The following is a 20,557-nucleotide window of genomic DNA, read 5'->3' as shown; positions in this document are numbered from 1 at the left end:
TTTTTTTTTTTTTTTAAAGAACAAGAGTATGTAAAGATTTAAACATTGTTTCAAGTTACTTGCCTGCTCTCACCACAAGCTTGACTAAGTAAATTTGTGTGTTTCAAAAGAGCTGAAAGAACAAATCTAGACACAGTATCCAACAGTGACTCGTTACTTAAGGTTGCACTGTCCCAATCTGAAAATAAAAATGAACCATTAAAATTTACTGAGATTTCCAAAAACTAATTCTGACTATATTTTAAAACAGCAATAGTTATGAAGTTACTTAAAATCTTCTTTGAGCTAAACTTCATGCCAATTTATAAATGGATTTAATGTTCATGAAATAAACTAAGAGCAGTGATTAACAAAAACACATAATGCAATAAACAAGGGGTGGATTAAAACAAAATCCTTAGAAACACCAATGAAATTTTAAATAAATCATGTTAATAATTATAGCATCATTTGCTTAAATGACGTGTTAAGAAGTAATTGAAACAAATGTTGATAGACTTGAAATATGCTTCAAAGGAGCTTTCCAGCCATACACTTTTCATTATTATTGACTTAAAATTTTCTGTTAGAACATTATGAAGATGCAGTTTTACTTCTGGATAACTTATCTAAAGACTGTTTGCAGTGCTATTGTAGCCATGTTGGTCCCAGGATATTAGAAAGATATCTTCGATTGGACCAACTTCTTTTGGTGAAAGACAAGCTTTCAAGCTACATAGAGCTCTTCTTCAAGGGGAAATGGAGAGGTGTTAACAGTCTTCTTCAGAGCTCTCTGTAAGCTGGAAAGCTTGTCTCATTGACCAGCAGCAGTTGGTTCAATAAAATATATTATTTCACCCTCCTTGTCTCTCTCAGAATGTATGTTAATTACTTATGCTAAATGATCTGTTCCACCCTATATTTAGTGTGATATTCTGAGTACCTTTCCCAGACCTAAAAAAGAGTTCTGTGCAGTTTGAAAGCTGGTTTCTTTCACAAACAAAAGTTGGTTCAATAAAAGATATGACCTCGCCCATCCTGTTTATCTAAAGATTGAAATTATGTAAATTGCTTATAATTTGACCTGAAAATTACAAAAACAGAAGCTGATCAGAATACTCCAAGTCTAAATTAAGACAAGTCTGTGCTTAAGGACACTAGTCTTATCTTCAAATCTATCAGTGCACAAATTGTGTCTGCTACAGAGATACTAAATTGCATTGATCAAAGCTTGAATAAAAGGAGATTCTGACTAGCAAACAAGGTTTCAAAGACACTCATTTTAGATCATTCAACTGCACGGAAATTAACGGTCACTCATATCCATATGCCCAGGATAGGGCAATGAAAACAACAAGATTTTCCATCCTATATCTATAGATATATAGATATTTAGATGTATAAAGTTTATAATATTGAAACACAACAGGATCCTGAATAATACAAAAGTTACTAAATACTCATAGCAGAGTGACAGCTTGCTCTGGAGTCCCAAATGACTAAATTTGACAACAGACTTAGTAACTCATGAGCTGTCTTATGAGCCTTCCTGCTGCATTTTTTAAATCACCCAGCTTGGTTACAGTCGCAACAATCTAAAAGAGACCAGTATTTATTTTTTTAAGTATTCTTCTTCCCTTCGTATCTGAATTTTTCAAACTCTGTAGGTGTTTTTCAAAAATTGATTGGAAAAATAATGGTTCTTTTAAAACAGACTTGTGAAGATACAGCAATTTCAAACCCAGTAAAAAACTCCTAGTACGTAGATTAAAAATTCTACTATTAAAATCATTGCAAAACCAGTTATTACCCTAAATGCAGCTACTTTACAGTCGTAGATGTTTCTAAAAATCTCTAGATCTAAACTATGCATTTATAAACTGCCCTGCAAAAAGGTAGTGGGATGTGCCTGTGTCATCCCAGGTGCAGCACAGAGAAGAAATCATGACCCAGCCAATCACAATTCCTTCCCTGTTACTTCCCATTTGCTCTTGGAAAAGAAAAGATGGAGAAACAAGGGGAAATGGAGAGTAATCTGTTGCTAGCCCTGACACATGTGTCCTAGGCTAGTGTGTCTGGAGAGAAGGGGCAAGGCTGCACCCATGTCCTCCATTCCTGCTCAAGAGAGTTAGTGGGCTTACTTATATCTACACACCCAAACCCAAGGTCCAGGAAGGCCATGCAGGTGCATGTACACCAAGCCATGATGTTGCCCTTTTTAAATACTTCAGGCCCTGATTCAGGAAGTCACTTAAGCATGTGCTTAAATTCAATCCTATTCAAGATAGCAATTAAATAAAGGCTTAAAATTTAAGCATGTGCTTCAGCCCCATCAACCTCATGTACTTAATTACTGTCCTTATTAGGGCAGCTTTCCTGAATTAGGGCCTTATTGAGGATTGGACAGATCTTGTTAATGTGTTTTGAGTGAAACTCCCATCCCTGAAAAACTTCAGTATTGTTGCAAGTCATGTTGAGGTCCAAAAAAAATCAAACTTTTTGCAACCTTTTTATTAAATGCCCATTTTCACATCAGTGACAATTCATAATTTTAAAATTTTCATTTCTCACTTGAAAAAGACGATGAAGAAAATAGCCCATTTTTGCTATAAAACAACCCTACTATCAAGCAAACCCCACAAAATCTAATGTATTTTTCACAGAAGTGGATCAGTGTCACAGAATCAAAAAACGTATAAACCACGTTTTAAACTTTTCCAATTCCATTGCAAATATTTATACAGCCATACTTTCAATATTAAAAGTAAAACTAATCTACAAAAGGAAATGTTCAAATGTATATTTGGAAACTACTTTAAATATAACAGCAACCTATTTCACGATTAGGGCCCTATCAAATTCACAGCCATGAAAAACACTTCACAGACCGTGAAATATAATTTTCCCCATGAAATCTGGAGCCCAGCCAGGGGGTTCCTACCCTGCACAAGACTCCAGCTGCGAGTCCCTGCCAGGGATTGAAACTTCCTCTTCCCCTGCAGGGCCTGCTCCAGGTCAGACTCACCTCCAGGATCTTCCCCGGCTGCAGGAAGTTCTGCAGCTCAAGTTGTCCCTCCCCCTCCGCCCAGGGAGGCTGTGGCTCCAGCTGTCAGACCCCCACTGGAATGGGAGATTGCCAGGAAAACCCACCCCAGACCTATGGTAACCCACCTCACTATACCCTGTGACCTTACATCTGGGCGACTGCCTGTGGTGGTGCTGGCTTTAGATCTGGGTGCCCAGCTCTGAAAACAGTGCCCCAGCCAACAGAAGGGCAGAAGGGTAGCAATCTCACAACCCAGCTACATAGCCTTGCGACCTCCTCCCTAAAACCACCTTTTAGATTGGGACCCCCCCAGTTACAACACCATGAAATTTCAGATGTAAACATCTGAAAATGTGAAACTGACTAATTTTAAAACTTCCTAGTTGTGAAATTAATCAAAATGGACCCTGAATTTGGTAGGGCCCTATTCATGATGTTATATATAAGGGATCGACAACCTTTCAGAAGTGGTGTGCCAAGTCTTCATTTATTCACTTTAATTTAAGGCTTTGCGTGCTGCTAATACATTTTAATGTTTTTTAGAAGGTCTCTCTCTCTAAGTCTATATAAGTAAACTATTGTTGGATTGTAAAATGAACAAGGTTTTCAAAATGTTTAAGAAGCTTCATTTAAACATTAAATTAAAATGTTGATCTTATGCTGCCGGCCCGCTCAGCCTGCTGCTGGTCTGGGCTTCTGTTCACCAAGGGTCAGGCAGCCAGAACCCTAGACCGGCAGCAGGCTGTGTAGGGCTGGCAGCCAGGACCCCAGACCGGCAGCAGGCTGAGCAGCTCAGCCCACTGCCGCTCAGGGGTTCCATCCGCCAGCTCCTGCCAGCCGGGATCCCGGCTGCTGGACCCACTCAGCCCGCTGCCTGTCTGGGGTCCCAGCCCTGCCCACATACAGTGGGTACCTACCTTCTCCCTGGTTCTGGCCCATTCTCTTCCTCTCTCTGCACTGAGCTGAGGGTGGGAGTGCACTGAGCACAGGGCTGGGGGTTAAGGGTCTGGCCAGGAACTAGAATGAAGGAGGGGGCTCAGGGTTGGGACAGGAGGTTTGGGTGTGGGGCACTTATCTGGACAGGGTACATATTTTGTGGGAAACATTTGTGGAGTATTTGTTCTTGTTTTTTCTTTAATAAAAAAAAAACCAAAATTTTATTGATCCGCTCTACCAGAAAAAATAGATTAATTTTATAACAATGGTTACTTCCAAATATGAACCATAGCTGTGTCTGTTTGTGTAAGTGTGTAGTGACTGGACTGAATGGTATTACATGGTAACAAAATTTATACCATGGAAGTTAGAGATTGTTGTCACAGAGTACACAAGGCCCGGCTGAGGATGACCTGAAGCAAGCACGTAGCTTGGCAACAGAGTTAATAGTCTGAGCACTGTAATGTTATTATTCTGCACATAAAATTATCTTCCAGGTTTACATGATATGTAGAAGTCTCTTATGTCTGTTTTCATTTTCTTACCTTTACTAACAGCATAGTCTTGCATACTGAGCCAGAGACTACGGGCTGGCTCTTTTGTACAACCCAAGGCCAAATCAACGAAGACACCAATCTCAGGTCGCAGCTTATAATCAAATGGCTTCTGTTCCTCATTTCCAGAGAGGGCCACTTCCAACAGGGAACTCATGCATTTGTCTAAAGTAAGGGAAATATTTAGGTTTTAGATTCTGCTGATTTTGATAAGCACTTACATTCACTACTTTTTGCATGCTATTGAAGGGGTAGAAAAAGGACATCTCAATGATCACTCCAACATCCCACAAGGAAAAACCCTCTCACCCCTGCTCTTTCTATTCCTCAGGACAGGGAATCTCTTTGTCCTCAACTATCAAGTGACCACACTGTGCAGAGGCCACCACCCATACTCAGTGTCATGGCTCAGTATCAGGACTCCTGCTCCTCCATACATTTTACAGGGAGATCCAGAAAGAAGAGTGACAGCCATCCCAGCAACTCCACAGTAGCTCTGCATGTGTTACTACTATTGCTGTATAGTCATATAGGTACTCAAAGATTTTACTATAATAAAGTAAAAACTGAGTTATCCAGCATATTGGTGAATCGGGGGTACCGGTAAGTCAAAAATTCCAGTTAACTAAGAGGGAGTGAATTCGGGTGCGGGACGGAGCCCAGGGCTGGGGCATGGGCTCTGGGAGGCAGTTTGGGTGCAGGAGGGGACTCAGAGCAGGGGGTTGGGTGTGGAAGGGGGTGCCACATCCAGGCAGCACTCACCTCAGGCAGCTCCCCGCAAGCAGCAACATGTCCCTGCTGCTCTTAGATGGAGGCATGGCTAGGCAGCTCTGTGTGCTGCCTCCGCCCGCAGGCGCCACGCTCCCACAGAACGCAGTTCTCAACCAACAGGAACTGTGCAGCCAGCACTTGGGGCGGTGGCAGCACGCAGAACCGCCCAGCCATGCCTCGGCGTAGGAGCAACAGAAATAAGTCACTGTTTCCGGGGAGCCACAAAGAACCACGCAGGGAGCCTGCTGGCCCTGTGCCAAGTGGACTATAAACTGGACTTTCAATTAAGATCAGAAATGCTGGTTTATAGAGCTTTCTGGTTGGTAGAGTGCCAGATAACACACCTTTTACTGTACTTTCCCTTCGCAAATTATGTACAAGGAAGACAATCCTTTTTGACAGTAAATATGAATGTTTAATACAAATGGAAATGGGAAATAGTACATCCAAGTTGAAATGATACAACTCAGTGAAAAAAGAAAGCTTGTTATTTTTTTCCCCTTAGAAAATCTGAAATAGTTGATTTTTCTGTTTATAAACATCAAAGCTCCTACACTGATTAAGCACTGGAATAAACGGTCTAGGGAGGTTGTGGAATCTCCATCATTGGAGATTTTTAAGAGCAGGTTAGACAAACACCTGTCAGGGATGGTCTAGATAATACTCAGTCCTGCCACGAGTGCAGGGGTCTGGACTAGAAGACCTCCCGAGGTCCCTTCCAGTCCTATGATTCTATGATATGCTGAAGTTTATATTTACTTACAAACATCCAATTTCTTACTTTTTCATATTAAGATATAAATAAATCAGAGAGTTCAAATGGCAAACCATATAGCACAGATCTTCCTAAACCTGATTAGACATTTCAGAACTGAACCCAAAGATTTACCACATATGTTTTGGTGAAATATCATTTATGCTCATTTAGCTAGAATCTCCTTAAAGGGCGAAGGGGGCGGGAGGTATAGCAAAACCTAAAAAAGATACATTATTTCTTATAAGAAAGAAATATAAAGATTACACATTACATCAAATCTTACAAACTGTATACACAATTTAATATACAACAACAAAGGAATAAATTTACAGAGCTTAACTGATGGAAAAGTTAGGCCAATATTTTAGAATACAAAAATGGTAGCTATTTGCAAATTTTCTTCTTTTCTTCTTCCTTTCCATCCACTCCTAGGAATCTACAGGATGAGACTTACTTCTCATAGCCAAGACCATCCTGCTGTCAATCTCAATCTAGAGGCCAAAAGCATAAATTGGCTTCGAAAGAAACATGCTTTTATAGATCTCTCTATTCTAGGGATATTTTTCAAAAGTTTCTCATTATTGTTAAGAACATTCCACCAATTGCTATGATATTGGGTGCCCTAACATAGATGCTCTACCACCATTTTAACTACAGTGTTTCCTAATCCTGCTTAGACCAAGTGTAACTGACACTCTACTTAAAATGGCATCACCTATACAGGAATTCCTAATATTGCTAAAGTCACTAGGAGACACTTCAAGACAGCTAAAAAATGTGCATACATAAGTTCATGAAGGCTGGAAATTAAAGATCTAGACCTCCTACTGCCTGCTCTTCCAGCATCTCCAAAAGTCTATGAGGATGGCAATACCCAGGCTTGAAAATGTGGCAACGTTAAACAACAGCGATGAAAAATTATAAAAACCTACATATAGTAAATTTACATTTAACAATTTAGCAAACTACCTAAATGAGGAATGTCCATTTCCACTCCATCACTGAACAGTGGTGTTTTCAACCAATAGGCTGTATCCTGTTCCTCTGGGGACACATGGGATCCCTGAAGCATTCCACCAAGACAGCGTCCAATAAGCAGAGCTACTGTTCTCTCTAGATCAACAAGCCATACCCAAGATTGGGCAGGCTGTGGTAAGGGCACTCCAGCAGGATCAATTAGTTCAGTTCCACCTAAAGTATTATAAATAATTAGTCAAATAGATTTAGTTTTCTATTCTGAAAAACAAACTGGTACAAAACTGAATAATCTGACAGAATGTATTGCTTTGGCAAAATCCTACCGAAGAACATATCTATATTGCTGTAGATCCTCAGGCAACTTTTTGGGATATAAATATTTTAGATCTTATCATTCTCCTTGGATATGTCCAAATTACTTACTTTTTCCCCAACCTTCCTTGTATAAAAAAGATGGTTGAAAATACTGCAGCTTTACTATCATCTTTCCATTTATGCACTTTAGAATTTTTGGGTTCGATTCTGGTGAGAGCAGGTACAAAAGCCTTTTTTTAGTTCCGCTAGTAACTGATTACTTTCATAATGGTCTTCCAATTTTGTAACTAATTTCAAAGCAATGAGAAAACTCCTTTTGCCTCTTAGCCATTGTATTCACCTTAACACAGTCCAAAAGATATTCCTCTGTAAATCAGTTTGGGGTGTTTATTGTGAAGACATTTTGAGTGTTTTGGGACAATTTTAAAAAATATATTGTACCCATATGTCATCATCATCTTCACCCCATACATGGCTGAATTTCTTTCCATAAAGCTGTCTGTTGAACTGATTAAAAAATACGATTCCACTGCTTTTAACAACTTTGTCCCATATTCTACTCACTCACGATTTTAAAAATTGCTTTAGTAAAACCTGTGTCACATGTTGCAAATAGCACTTCTCCAAAAAACAGCAAACGTTGTCATAAATAATTTGATTAGGAAATAATTCAACGGCTTGCAAATAACTATAACAACTTCCCTTCCCAAAACCCCTGCCATTTTCCCCTCCATTTTCTATTTTGGAAGGAGCATAAATATTTGAGAGCATTTGTTCAGAAAAAAGTTAGTAGGTAATCTTGTCTATTAAAATTAATTTTATCAAACTCCATACCAGAAAGCATTAATAATATTAATAATTATAATAGTATACTATATAAAAGCACAGGAGGAATAACATTTTACAACAAAAGCAAAACATTTTCATGCATTACAGACTGGATATTCTGGCACTAATCCTACATTCCTTGTGCACCTGAAAGTCTCACTAAAGTCAAAAAGAATTATAGACATGCAGGATCAGGTAATTTGTTTGTAGTGCAAAATACTTAGTTTACAGCAAGGTACATTAATACATTTTAAAGGTTAGAGGGGAAGGGTACTGAGACATTTTGAGATTAAAAGGACACAAAAAACAAAGAGTTTCCAATTTATAGAACATATTTACCTATTTTAATTTTAACTTGCTATTTTCTTCTTTTTTAGATGAAAAATGTTACTTACCATGAAGCGGCCACTGTAATTCCTGATCTTCTAAAAGAGCAGCAGCAGGTAACAGTCTATTAAGGCGATCAAGAGGTGGCAACAGATCTAGCAGATAACTCAATAAAGGCCGGGCCACTGACACGGGCAGTAACAACAATGAGTTAACAATCTGGCACAGCATACTGCCAGCTGCAGATACATAAACTACATCTACAAGGAAGAAAAGGGAGGGGATGTGTGTTTATGTTAAACAAATTACAATGCTTTTTAAATTCAGCAACCAAAAATGTCTTAAAATATTAAATAATTAAATACTGTCCTTTTATATTTAAATGGTTTTGGCAAGAAAAACATCTCAATTGTCCTTAAAAGTTTATTTATTCTATATGATTTCATACTGTGAAGTAAAATGTCCTATGAAAATCACCTTAAAAATGTCTTTCTCAAGCATATTTTATTAACAAGTGTTCATGAGAATAAGATGCATACAAAACCCTAATTTGTAAAGTTTTCAAAATGTACCTGTTTTGGGTTTTTTGTTTAATATACATCCTCTTAAAAAATCATACTTGACTAAAATATTTTTATGAACTTTGGTCAACTATTGTGACCACTACAACAAGCATAACTAAAAGCAATTAGAGATTTAAATATTCTCCTTAACTTTATCTACATGTTTACTTTATGTACAACGTGCTATCAAATGTACCATCCGTTTGACTGCTGCATCTGTGCAATTAGTCAATTTCCCGTTTGATCGGGTTTTGCCCCTCACAGCAACAAGGGACAGAAAAACATTTTAAATGTATTGGAATCTAAGTAAACAAAAATTGTCAAGGAAACTCAGAAGCAGTTGTAGTACCTGAAATTACTTTAAACTTTTTTAATTAGTATATTTCAAGTTTGTGGTACCTCTTTAAGTTTGACCTTTTTAGCAATATATACCTCTTAGTTTTTCCCCAACACTGCCATTCCAAGAACTTTCCTTAAGAAGAGTTGCAGAACGTGAATAGATATCTGAAGCATGAGGCAGTAAAAGCTGGAGGTGTTTGTGTAGCAGTGCCACACTGCTAGAATTCTGGAAACAAGAGAAACTACTTATAACAAAATAATACAAATGTATTTTAGAAGATTTCACCACATATTAGATTGTAACTTTCAAATACACATTATTTGAATCTTATCCTATGTAGATGCTCACACACTGAAGAGGAATAAAGTTATATTTCCAAAAGATATGACCAAAACCCCATGTACCTCATTAACACTGTTGATATGACAATAAGCCAGCAATTGTTTCTGCAGTGAGCACAACAGCTCATGAAGATGAGCAGGCTGGCTGTTTTCAGATGATGACGTCCCAAGTAAAAACTTATCACTATTCTTTTCCAACTCTCCGAAGGCTTGATCCTAATTAGACAAAAGGAATAATCACATATTGTCCATTTTCAAATATTATAATACTCTTAGCATCTTAAAAGAAAAAACTCTTTCACCTCCTAATATTTACGGCTGGGATTTACAAAGGAACCCAAGAAAGTCAATGAGAACCGGGCTCCTTACTCTCTTAGGTTCCTTTGAAAATCTCAGTCTACATAAATTTGGACACACAATCATTGAGATTTTTATAGCAGTCACTGTGACTGCTGTTATACAGTCAAGTATTTCTATTCTAAGGAGGAGATTTTCAAAAGCACAAAGGGACAGACAGGCATTAATGGGAGCTAGACACCACACATCTTTGTGCCTTTGAAAATTTCCCCATGAACCACAATATCCAGAGATATGCAACTGGCCCTTTAAAATTTGTTATGGGCTGACTACTGACACAAAGGTTTAGAAGAAGATGTTAACATGATTAGTATTCTTCACTGTCTAATCTGGAGTAGAAGGGAAGAAAAATATCAGTTCAATTTTCACATAAGAAATCAGAAAGAAAGAAAAAAAAGCTAGCAGAGTTTCAGATACAAAGTTTGGTAGTGATTCTCCTTGAATCTAAACTGCTCTGGGCTTGTCTTAGATGGATAGATAGTGCACAGCAAGCTGGAGTATAAATCTATAGTGCTAGAATTCCATGCACTAATTGTCCATGCAGTAGCAGGATCTACATGGACAGTTAGTGCACAGCACCCTCATTCACTATAGATTTACACCCCATCTTGTCATGTACTAACTCTCTATCAAGACAAGCTCTTTAGGGAAGACCCTTAAAAACATCTGTCCACCCCATAGCCTCAGACATAGGAAGGCTATGAGCCAGAAGGGAAAAGAACTCCAAGAACCTTTCAAGGACTGCCCATCTCTTCTCCCCCACCGCCCTGTGAGTGCTCAGCCTCCTGGTGGGTTTGGGGAGAGGAGCTTCTCAGCTGATAGGCTGCATAGAAGAGTGCAGCGCAAGCCCACCAGCTCAAATAAACCTGGAGTGAGGATTTATGAGCCCTTTTCATCTGCCTGGGGCACCATCCTGCATCTGGGAGCAACTATATATAAACAAAAGTCAAATACAACAATAAGTATAACAACAACAATATTGGACCCTTAGCATTAGGGATAGTAAATTAGCTTGAGTCCTGTTTTAGGGGAGAAATGAGGCTGGTTGCAGGTTCCTGTTGCAGGTCTCTTGAAGAAACATTAAAGGAGGAACATATAGTTATTTTACCCAAACTAAAGAAAATTTTTTTAAAATAACTTGATTATTACTATAAAAAATTAAAGACAAGCCCTAAACATACCGTGTAAAATCCTAAATTTCTTAGCAGAGTCTTCATTAAAATTTCAGCTAGATGAGTATCTGGATGGCTGCTCTGGACACCATATGTTTGATCAGAGAGGTTTCCATAGCCAACACATAGTGAAGAAATTTCTGTTGCATCAGATGGTGAGCTATAACCAAGTAGCGAAGCTACATGGGTATGATCTTGTAAACTCGTCAGAATAATATCCAACTGCATTCTCTAAAGGAAATAATTAGATAGGAACAATTGTTCTTATTAGACAACAAAGTAATGAACTTTAAAAGTCAGAAATTTTTTCCTAATGTTTTAACTATTAAAACACTTGGGTAATGTAACCACCTGCTAATAAAGTTTGATGATTAGTTTTCACTGCAGATTTTCAAAGAGAGGCACTAGACATATATACTGGACTAGATGACAGTCTAAAGCAGGGATGGGCAAACTTTTTGACCTGAGGGCCACATCTGGGTATGGAAATTGTATGGTGGGCCATGAATGCTCACGAAATTGGGGTTTGGGTACAGGAGGGGGTGAGGGCTCTAGCTGGGAGTGCTGAGGCTGGGGTGGGGCCAGACTCTGCTCTCCAGCAGGAGCTCAAGGGCCAGATGAAACCGGCTGGAGGGCTGGATGTGGCCTGTGGACCATAGTTTGCCCGCCCCTGGTCTAAAGATACCTAGGAGAGAGAATTAACTCAATATTCCCATCATTCGGGGACAGAACAGATGCTAGACTAAAAAGTCCTCTCCAACCCAGTCTTCAGAAACTGTGGCTAACAAATTCCCAATGCTCTTTATAATGACTTAGCAAAATGACAGTGTACATGAAGCTCAAGCAGAAAAAAATCAGTAAATTCGTATTATTTATAACACCATGGTAATTGTAAGGTCTAGTTGTTTAAGTGAATGACTACAAACTACAGAAGAGAGCACACAACTTCATGGAAGAAGGTGAAAAAGAAACTTTGAGTCACCATAGCCTATGGTCAACCTTTTCCAACTTTGTATTGTGGTTTCTCTCGTGGTACACAAGGGTTTGGTAAAAGCCAGAATGGGTAAAGGAAATTGTTTTTAAACATTTTTCACTACAACAGTTTGGTATACTGCTCATGTCATACAATTTAGAATGTAAAATCTTCTTTTAGTCTGTAGACCACACTACTTTTGCTAACTGCATAATCAGCGTCAGACAATTTCTGCGCATAACAAACAGTTACATTGTTAAATACCCTAGGCGTCATCTCAGCATGTTGGAAATGGATTTTACAGAGTTTTGTACAATTCTTAATGCATTAATAAATAAGGTATCCATGCAGTATGCCCACCATTTTAGTTTATTCTGTCTGTAACATCCACCTTGTCACAGATTATTCACTTGACTCAGTGCAGCCTTTTGAAAGCCAAAACTGCCCATTAAACTGCCTATATTTAACCCAGCCAAGCTTCACTCATGTAACTGTAGAATATCTTAACTTATACCATGCTTCTATATATCTTTTGACAAATCTCATACTTGATTTTTAATTCCTTTGACCTGAAGGTGAGAATTGCACTAACAAAAGTATACTAATGTGGATGTACTTGAAATCCTTAAACCTATCCCAATGCCGTTGTTCTGAGGTGCTCCACACAGCTGGTCAGTATACATCGTAATCAGTACAAATTAATAGAGGATAAATTAAATTATAAGGAGTAGCGAAAGCTCCAGTCTACTAACCATTATACAAGAGGTAAGGCTAGATGTCACAATGGTGCCTTCCAGACTTATAATCTATAAATCTATGACGATATCAGGGCTCTTAGTTTGTGCTGACCCTAATGTACTATACTTTGAGAAATAATCTTCCAGTTTTGTTAAAATTCATACTCAGAATTCTGACATCATTCTAATACACTACATACTCCATTGTACGCAAGTTTAAAAGCCAGAATTATCCTATGTGAATGGATCCAAATGATAGCTGCCCAATGTTATTTTAAACCTAAGGCTCAAATGCTGAAGACCCATAGCTCCCATCCATTTCAAATCAGGGAAAGGTCTTTTTGTTCTGTGTCTGTAGCATGCCTAACACAATAGGGTCCTGGTCCATTACTAAGGCTCCTAGGCACTATAGTAATATATAAATAAAAACAAATAAATAAAATGTGTGTCTTTAACATCTTCTCTCTTCCCACTTTATGATGGGGTGAACAAGAGGAATGTCTCAACAGGATATTCCCCACTCCTCAAATGAAGCACTGCTAAGTGTAACTCCTCTGCCCAGCAGCGACTCACCAGGACGGTTTTTCTGCTTTCCCACAAGCAACAAAGGAAAGGTATGCAGAGAACCTGGCCTAAAGCACATTCTACTCCAAGATACCACTGTTGCTTATGCTCACTCATTTCATTAATGAACGTACAGGCTCTTTACCACTGGAGTTTGGGTTATAAACATTTTGGAGATGGATAGCCATCCACACACACTGGACAGCTGTGATCTAGGCTCATGGACTATGCAACAGGTAGGGAGTTAAAATGTTTATTCTGTTCTTGATTCTACAGTTGACTTGCTGTATGACACTGGGTAAGTCATCCAACCTTTCTGTTTTGATCTCAGTTGCTCACATTTGTAAAAACAGGGACAGTAATACTTATCTACTTGTGGAAAGTGCTGTAAAATCTATGAATAAAAAGCATTATACAAGTATTCTGATTATTAGTACAGAACCACATGATCTAATTCCAGCATTTCTCCTTATTTTTGAAAAAAGGAACTTAAGGCACTAGCAACATAAGATTTTTAAGTTTACACTATTCAGATTTTTTTAATTAGATTGGCTCTCAACAGTAATTGACCTTCAAAGTGCTCCAGGTGCATCTTCTAATATAGATGTTCACATAATTACTTTCAAAGGGTGACACAAGGCCTTACCTGCCCCTTTGATAAGCTCTCCCATCTATCAGGGCCTTGGGGTAGAAGAGAATGCAGCAATTCCATTCTTTCTCGCAATGGAGGCAGTAGCATAGTTGCACCTACTGACAGCGTCTCAATTACAACCTAACATGAAAGAGATGGGGAGACAACACTTTAGATTTTGAAATATTTTTGTATCAACATAATGGCATTTAAAAATAATTACTATGATTTAAATCAAAGGTATCTAACATATCTAAATAATTTAATTTAGAATAATGTTCATTCTAACAGCTGTAGTCATATAGTGATCTTGTGCTATGGGGAAATGACAATTCAACTTCTAGTGCTCATTAATCCACTGATTGCAGCGGTAGCTTTCTGGAGATAAATTCTAAGAGTTAAGTTCTGTTTAGTTACACTGGGATAAACCATTAGAGCAGAACTTTAGCTATGAGAGCGCAGAATACGGCTGTATGTAATTTGATACCAAAAAACAAGCACACACGGACACACACATACAGCAGTTTAATTTTACTGTAAATTAGGTTAGTGCACTAGCTTTTCTTACTTTCTAAGAGTGTGTGTTCAAACCCTGATTGAGCCCAAATTGATCACAAGTAATAGCAAATTACTTAATTTCTTCCTAGTTCTTTCTAAACACATCAGTAAGCCACCACAAATATTAACATAATTTGGTATGATTAGTAGTCCCTAATAAAGAGAGGCTGGAAGAGCAGTTTTATGTATTTAAGAAGTAGGACAAAATACACACATCCTAACATACTGCATCTTTCACTTGTATCTTTTTAAGCTCTTTAAGCAAAGACTTTATTTTTATCTGTTTACATGGCACCACTCTATAGTAAGGCTGCATTGAAAACTGCACCTAGTGCGGGACTAAAATTCCACCCTATAATTACTTTAGTCTCAAAATTTAACAAGTAACTCAAGAATGATTTTGAACAAAAAATAATATGGAAACAAAAGATTCTAACTTCAGGAGAGGAAAGATTTTGCAAAATGAGCTAGTGCTGAAAATTCAAACCACCTCACTTTTTCAGACTAGTACAACTATAGAAACAGTATCTTGACAAATTCCAAAAATTACACAATAGGACCCATTTAAATTTTACGTAGGGCTATCGATTAATTGCAGTTTTAATCACACTGTTAAACAACAGAATACCAATTGCAATTTATTAAGTATTTTGGATACTTTTCTATATTTTCATATATATGTTTTGTGTAGTGGGGCAGCTGCCCCACTCCCATAGAACAGGGGTTGAAAGCAGCCTTGCAGAGGGCTGTTGCTGGAAAAAAGAATTAAAAGCAGCCAAGCTGGGCTGATTGGCGAAGCAGCCACAGCTGGGGGCCATCAGGCCACAGCTGGCCCTATAAGAGGGCTGAGGGCCAGAGCTGAGGAGGACTCTCTCTCTAGCTAGCCTTTTGAGAGAGGATGACTTGGCTACCTGGGAGCAAAGCACAGTACCTGAAGTGGAGCAGTGCTGGGGAAGGGCAGAGGGAGCTGGGGAGCTCCAGCCTAGCAAAGCCCCAGACTACAGGCATAGTTAAGGGTTCACAACGAGATACTGGGGCTGCACAGAGGCAGCCCAGAGAAAGGCAGAGGCAGCTGGTCCAACTCCCCTTGCCAATGATGAGTGGTTTATAGACTGCAGTCTGTCCCAGGGAGCGGGGGCTAGATGGTGACTGGCAGTAGCCACTGAAGCAAGATGGGGATAGAAGGTTAGAGGTTCCCCTGGATAGGGAGATGCAGAGTGTAGATTAGTGCCAGGGGAGAACCCTGACACAGAGGGGCACCGGGGTCTGGGAGGGACACGGGGGCCAGTGGCAGGCAAGACACTGGCCTGCAGAGGGCGCTCAGCGCTGGAAGAGCTAATTCCCTGGACGGCCAGCAGAAGGTGCCGCACCGGTTAGTCTTCACCCCGCCACAATTGTATTCTGTGTTGTAACTGAAATCAAAGTGTATACTTTTTATTACAAAAATTTGCACTGCAAAAATGGTAAAATAGTGATTTTTCAACTCACCTCATACAAGTACTGTAGTGCAATCTCTTTGTAGTGAAAGCACAACTTACAAACTGTAGATTTTTTTGTTACATAATTGCACTTGAAACAAAACAATGTAGAACTTCAGAGCCTACAAATCCACCCAGTCCTATTTCTTGTTCAGCCAATTGTTAAGACAAACAAGTTTGTTTACATTTATAGGAGATAATGCTGCCCTCTTCTTATTTACAATGTCACCAGAAAGTGAGAACAGGCATTTTCATGGCACTTTTGTAGCCGGCATTGAAAGGTATTTACATGCCAGATATGCTAAACATTCGTGTGGCCCTTCATGGTTCAGCCACCATTCCAGAGGATGTGCTTCCATGCTGATGATGCTCGTTAAAAATATAACGCGTTATTTGTGATTGAACTTCTTGGGGGGGGGAATTGTATGTCCCCTGCTCCGTTTTACCTGCATTCAGCCATATATTTCAAATTACAGCAGTCTTGGATAATGACATGAATCTTTAGCGCACCTGGCACATAAATATATTGCGATGCCAGTTACAACACTGCCATGAGAACCCCTGGTCTCACTTTCAGGTAACACTATAACCAGAAGTGAGCAGCATTATCTCCTGCAAATGTAAACAAACTTGTTTGTCTGAGCGATTGGCTGAACAAGAAGTTGGACTGAGTGGACTTGCATGTCTAAACTTTTACATAGTTTTATTTTTGAATGCAGGGTTTTTTTGTACATAATTCTACATTTGTAAGTTGAACATGATAAAGAGACTGCACTACAGTACTTGTACAAAATGAACTGAAAAATACTATTTCTTTTGTTTTTTACAATGCAAATACCAGTAATCAAAAAGAAATATAAAGTGAACACTGTACACTTTGTAATTCAGTGTTTCTCAAACAGGGGTCACCGCTTGTGTAGGGAAAGCCCCTGGCAGGCTGGTCTGCGTTGTTTACCTGTCCCGTCTGCATGTCCGGCCGATCGCGGCTCTCATTGGCCGCGGATCGCTGCTCTGGGCCAATGGGAGCTGCTGGAAGTGGCGGCCAGTAAGTCCCTCGGCCTGTGCTGCTTCCAGCAGCTCCCATTGGCCCAGAGCAGCAATCCACGGCCCGTGGGAGCCGCAATTGGCCAGCCCTGCGGATGGGGCGGGTAAACAACCGGTCCAGGCCACCAGGGGCTTTCCCTACACAAGCGGCGACCCCTGTTTGCGAAATCCTTTGTAATTGAAATCAATATATTTGAAAATGTAGAAAACATTCAAAAATATTTAAATAAATGATATTCTATTATTGTTTAATCGCAATTAATATTTTTAATCTCAAGATTAGTCTAAAAAAATGTTATCGCTTGACAGCTTTAATTATATGCTAAAAAATACAGTTATGCCATGGTTGGTAATCAGTCTCTCACCAGAAGCACATGATACTGCCCCTGCTCAACACTGGTTGCCTATTGATTTCCAGAAAGAATGTAGTAATAATACAATTATCTTTGTTAAAAGAGTTTTGACCTATAAAGCCCTAAGTAACTTGGACCTACTTACAAAGGACAGGAGAGAGAGCCTCTCTCCCCAGTGCCATACTGCCACTATTGGCAACCATCTGAGGTGCTCAATCTGAACCCTTTTGATTTAAGAGAGGATTGGAGATTGAGCACTCTGAAGGGCCCTCAGCTTTGGAACTTATTCCAACCTTTGAACCAGAATAACCCAGATGTCCATTTTCAGGGCAAAGTGCAAGGTCTATCTATTTACTTGGGCATTTGGGGAGATGGTTATGATTTCATGGGGAACGAGACTTTTTTTTTTGTTAGGGGATGCTGGTGGGTTAGCTGTCAGTTGTAGTTAGTTTTTTTTGTTTTGTTTTTTTTAATGTTATCATATGCACCGGGAACAAAAAATAGGCAGCTTTTGAATATTCTATTAGAATGTTACACCTATAAATAAATAAAACGAATGAAAATATGGCAGCTAAGATCAGCAGAGTCATGCAAGGTAACAGCACCTTAGCCTAATTATTAAGGGTGCCAGAGAGGATGATTTCTCAATGAAGGACCTTCAACTATGAAGTTTCCTTCCCCACAGAAGGACCACATCCTTAAATGAACTCTGTACAGCGGTCAACACAACCACAGCTCATTTCAGGATTAGGGCCTAACACTAAGATAACTATCTATTAAAAGTAGGGCTGTCAAGCGATTTTAAAAAAAAATCGTGATTAATCGCACTATTAAACAACAATAGAATACTTTTTATTTTAAATATTTTTGGACGTTTACAACATTTTCAAAAATTAATTTCAATTACAACACAGAATACAAAGAGTACAGTGCTCACTTTGTATTTTTATGACAAATATTTGCACTGTAAAAAAATAATTTTCATTTCCTCATACAAGTACTGTAGTGCAATCTCTTTATCATGAAAGTTGAACTCACAAATGTAAATTATGTATAAAAAATAACTGCATTATTCACCATCAACAACTGTTATCAAACTGGCTCAATTTACAACTCAAAACTGGATTTTTATCAGTAAATCAAATATTGCTAGTACTAAGGTGTCATTTTTACAGAATATCTTTTCTGATCATAATCATATATCAAAGAGAATTGGATGTAAATTAAATAAAATTACTTACTTCCTGTATTTCATCTGGGACAGAGGAGTCCATCAACCTAAACAGCAAATTCCGAAGTGGGCCTGCCTGCCTTCCAAGAATGCTAGTAGCTACTCCGCCAGCTAACGCAAGAGCAAGATGATTAGAAAGCAACTTCAGGCACAACTTCAGGAAACTGTGATGTTCTCTGCAAAACAAAATGTTGTTGTTAATCTTGCCTGTAAATCAGCTTTGACAATACCAAGTTTAGGTCCCATGGGGAAACAGGATCTTATACATGAGGATATAATCTTTCCAGGCCTCTCAAAAAACTTACTGACATTCTATTATAAAAGACAGATTGGTTATCCACCTGAGGGTGGGAGGCCAAGATAGCTACTAGGCGGACCTTTATCGAGCTAATGGCCAAACCTTGCTGTTTTAGGCACAAAAGATAGACAAGATATCCTGGATTGAAGAAAGCATCAGCAAAACTGTAGAATCAAACCAACCAGAGAAACATTTCCACTTCGAGAGGCCAGTAGTCTTAGTAGATAGTATTCTACTACTCAACAGCACATCTTGAACCTCTTTTGAACACAACTACTCCCTAGAATCTAACTATGGAGCATCCATGCTGCTAGATGGAGTATCTTGCAGGTTTGGATGGCGCAAGCGACTAGAGTTTTGAGAAATTAGATCCAGGTCCAATGGAAGTGGTATCAGCTTTCACCAAAAGGGACAGGAGGTTGCTCGAGCAGGGTAACAGGAAAGCATCTATCAGGGAACCCAGACTGATCCTGTAGAGAACAAAATGGCTGGCATTTCCTGTTGTATCTCATTGCAAACTAGTCTACCTGGGGAGCCCCCTAGAGCTGGAAAATGAACCTGGCTACATCTGGAAGAAGGGACCACTCATGGTGACTCGTAAATGACCTGCTTAGATAATCTGCCAACGCATTTTATACTCTGAGAAGGTAATAGACTTTGAGATCAATCGTGCTGGCAATGCAAAAGTCTCATACACAAACTGCATCTTGGCAGAACAGGTATGAGCGGGCCCCTTCTTTTCTGTAGTAACAGAACATTGTTGCTGCGTTGTCTGTGAGAGTGAGCAGGCATCTTCCCTTGATATGGCGTAGAAAACCTGACATGCCAGCAAGATAGCTGCCACCCCCCTGACATTTATGTGAAGAGTCAGGTCCTTTCTGAACCATAACCCCTGTTAGTGAAGGAAACCCAGACAAGCCCCATAACCTACAGCAGATACATCCATCCATGGTTGACGAGGGACAAATGGAACTCCTATGCAGATGTTAGCAGGGTTCGTCCACCAATCTACAGAGTCTAAAATGTGAGGGGGGCCCTTGACCACAGTTTTCAGATGATGACAGTACAGCAAAAATACTGAGGCCAGGCAACCTTGTAGAGTCCTCAGATGCAATCTGGCATACCAGACTATATATGTGCAAGAGGCTGTTTGTCCCAGACACCTCATACAATTCCATACAGTTGTGATTGGGTAAGTCTTGAGATCTAAAATGATGGATTGAGTTGTCTGAATCCATGTCTCTGGAAGGAAAAAAATGGTTACCTACCTTTCTGTAACTATTGTTCTTTGAGATATAGACTCATAGACTCATAGGTCAGAAGGGACCAATATGATCATCTAGTCTGACCTCCTGCACAAGGCAGGCCACAGAACCCTACCCATCCACTTTTATAACAACCCCTAACCCATGACTGAGTTATTGAA

General features: G+C 39.2%; 1 protein-coding gene across 1 annotated transcript in view; it reads right to left on the bottom strand.

The window, feature by feature from the left end:
• The window catches only part of HERC1 (HECT and RLD domain containing E3 ubiquitin protein ligase family member 1), a 172,943-nt gene that overhangs the window by 119,535 nt on the left and 32,851 nt on the right, over window positions 1–20,557 (bottom strand). Inside the window, 9 exon segments of the mRNA XM_032765456.1 lie at window positions 60–178; window positions 4,507–4,680; window positions 7,013–7,234; window positions 8,560–8,751; window positions 9,487–9,619; window positions 9,799–9,951; window positions 11,274–11,495; window positions 14,185–14,310; window positions 18,844–19,009. Coding sequence (XP_032621347.1) covers window positions 60–178; window positions 4,507–4,680; window positions 7,013–7,234; window positions 8,560–8,751; window positions 9,487–9,619; window positions 9,799–9,951; window positions 11,274–11,495; window positions 14,185–14,310; window positions 18,844–19,009 — 1,507 coding nt within the window.

Source organism: Chelonoidis abingdonii, chromosome 9, assembly GCF_003597395.2.
Source record: "Chelonoidis abingdonii isolate Lonesome George chromosome 9, CheloAbing_2.0, whole genome shotgun sequence".
Lineage (NCBI taxonomy): Eukaryota > Metazoa > Chordata > Testudines > Testudinidae > Chelonoidis > Chelonoidis abingdonii.
Note: the sequence above shows the minus strand (reverse complement) of the source record. Positions and strands in the feature narration are given on the sequence as shown.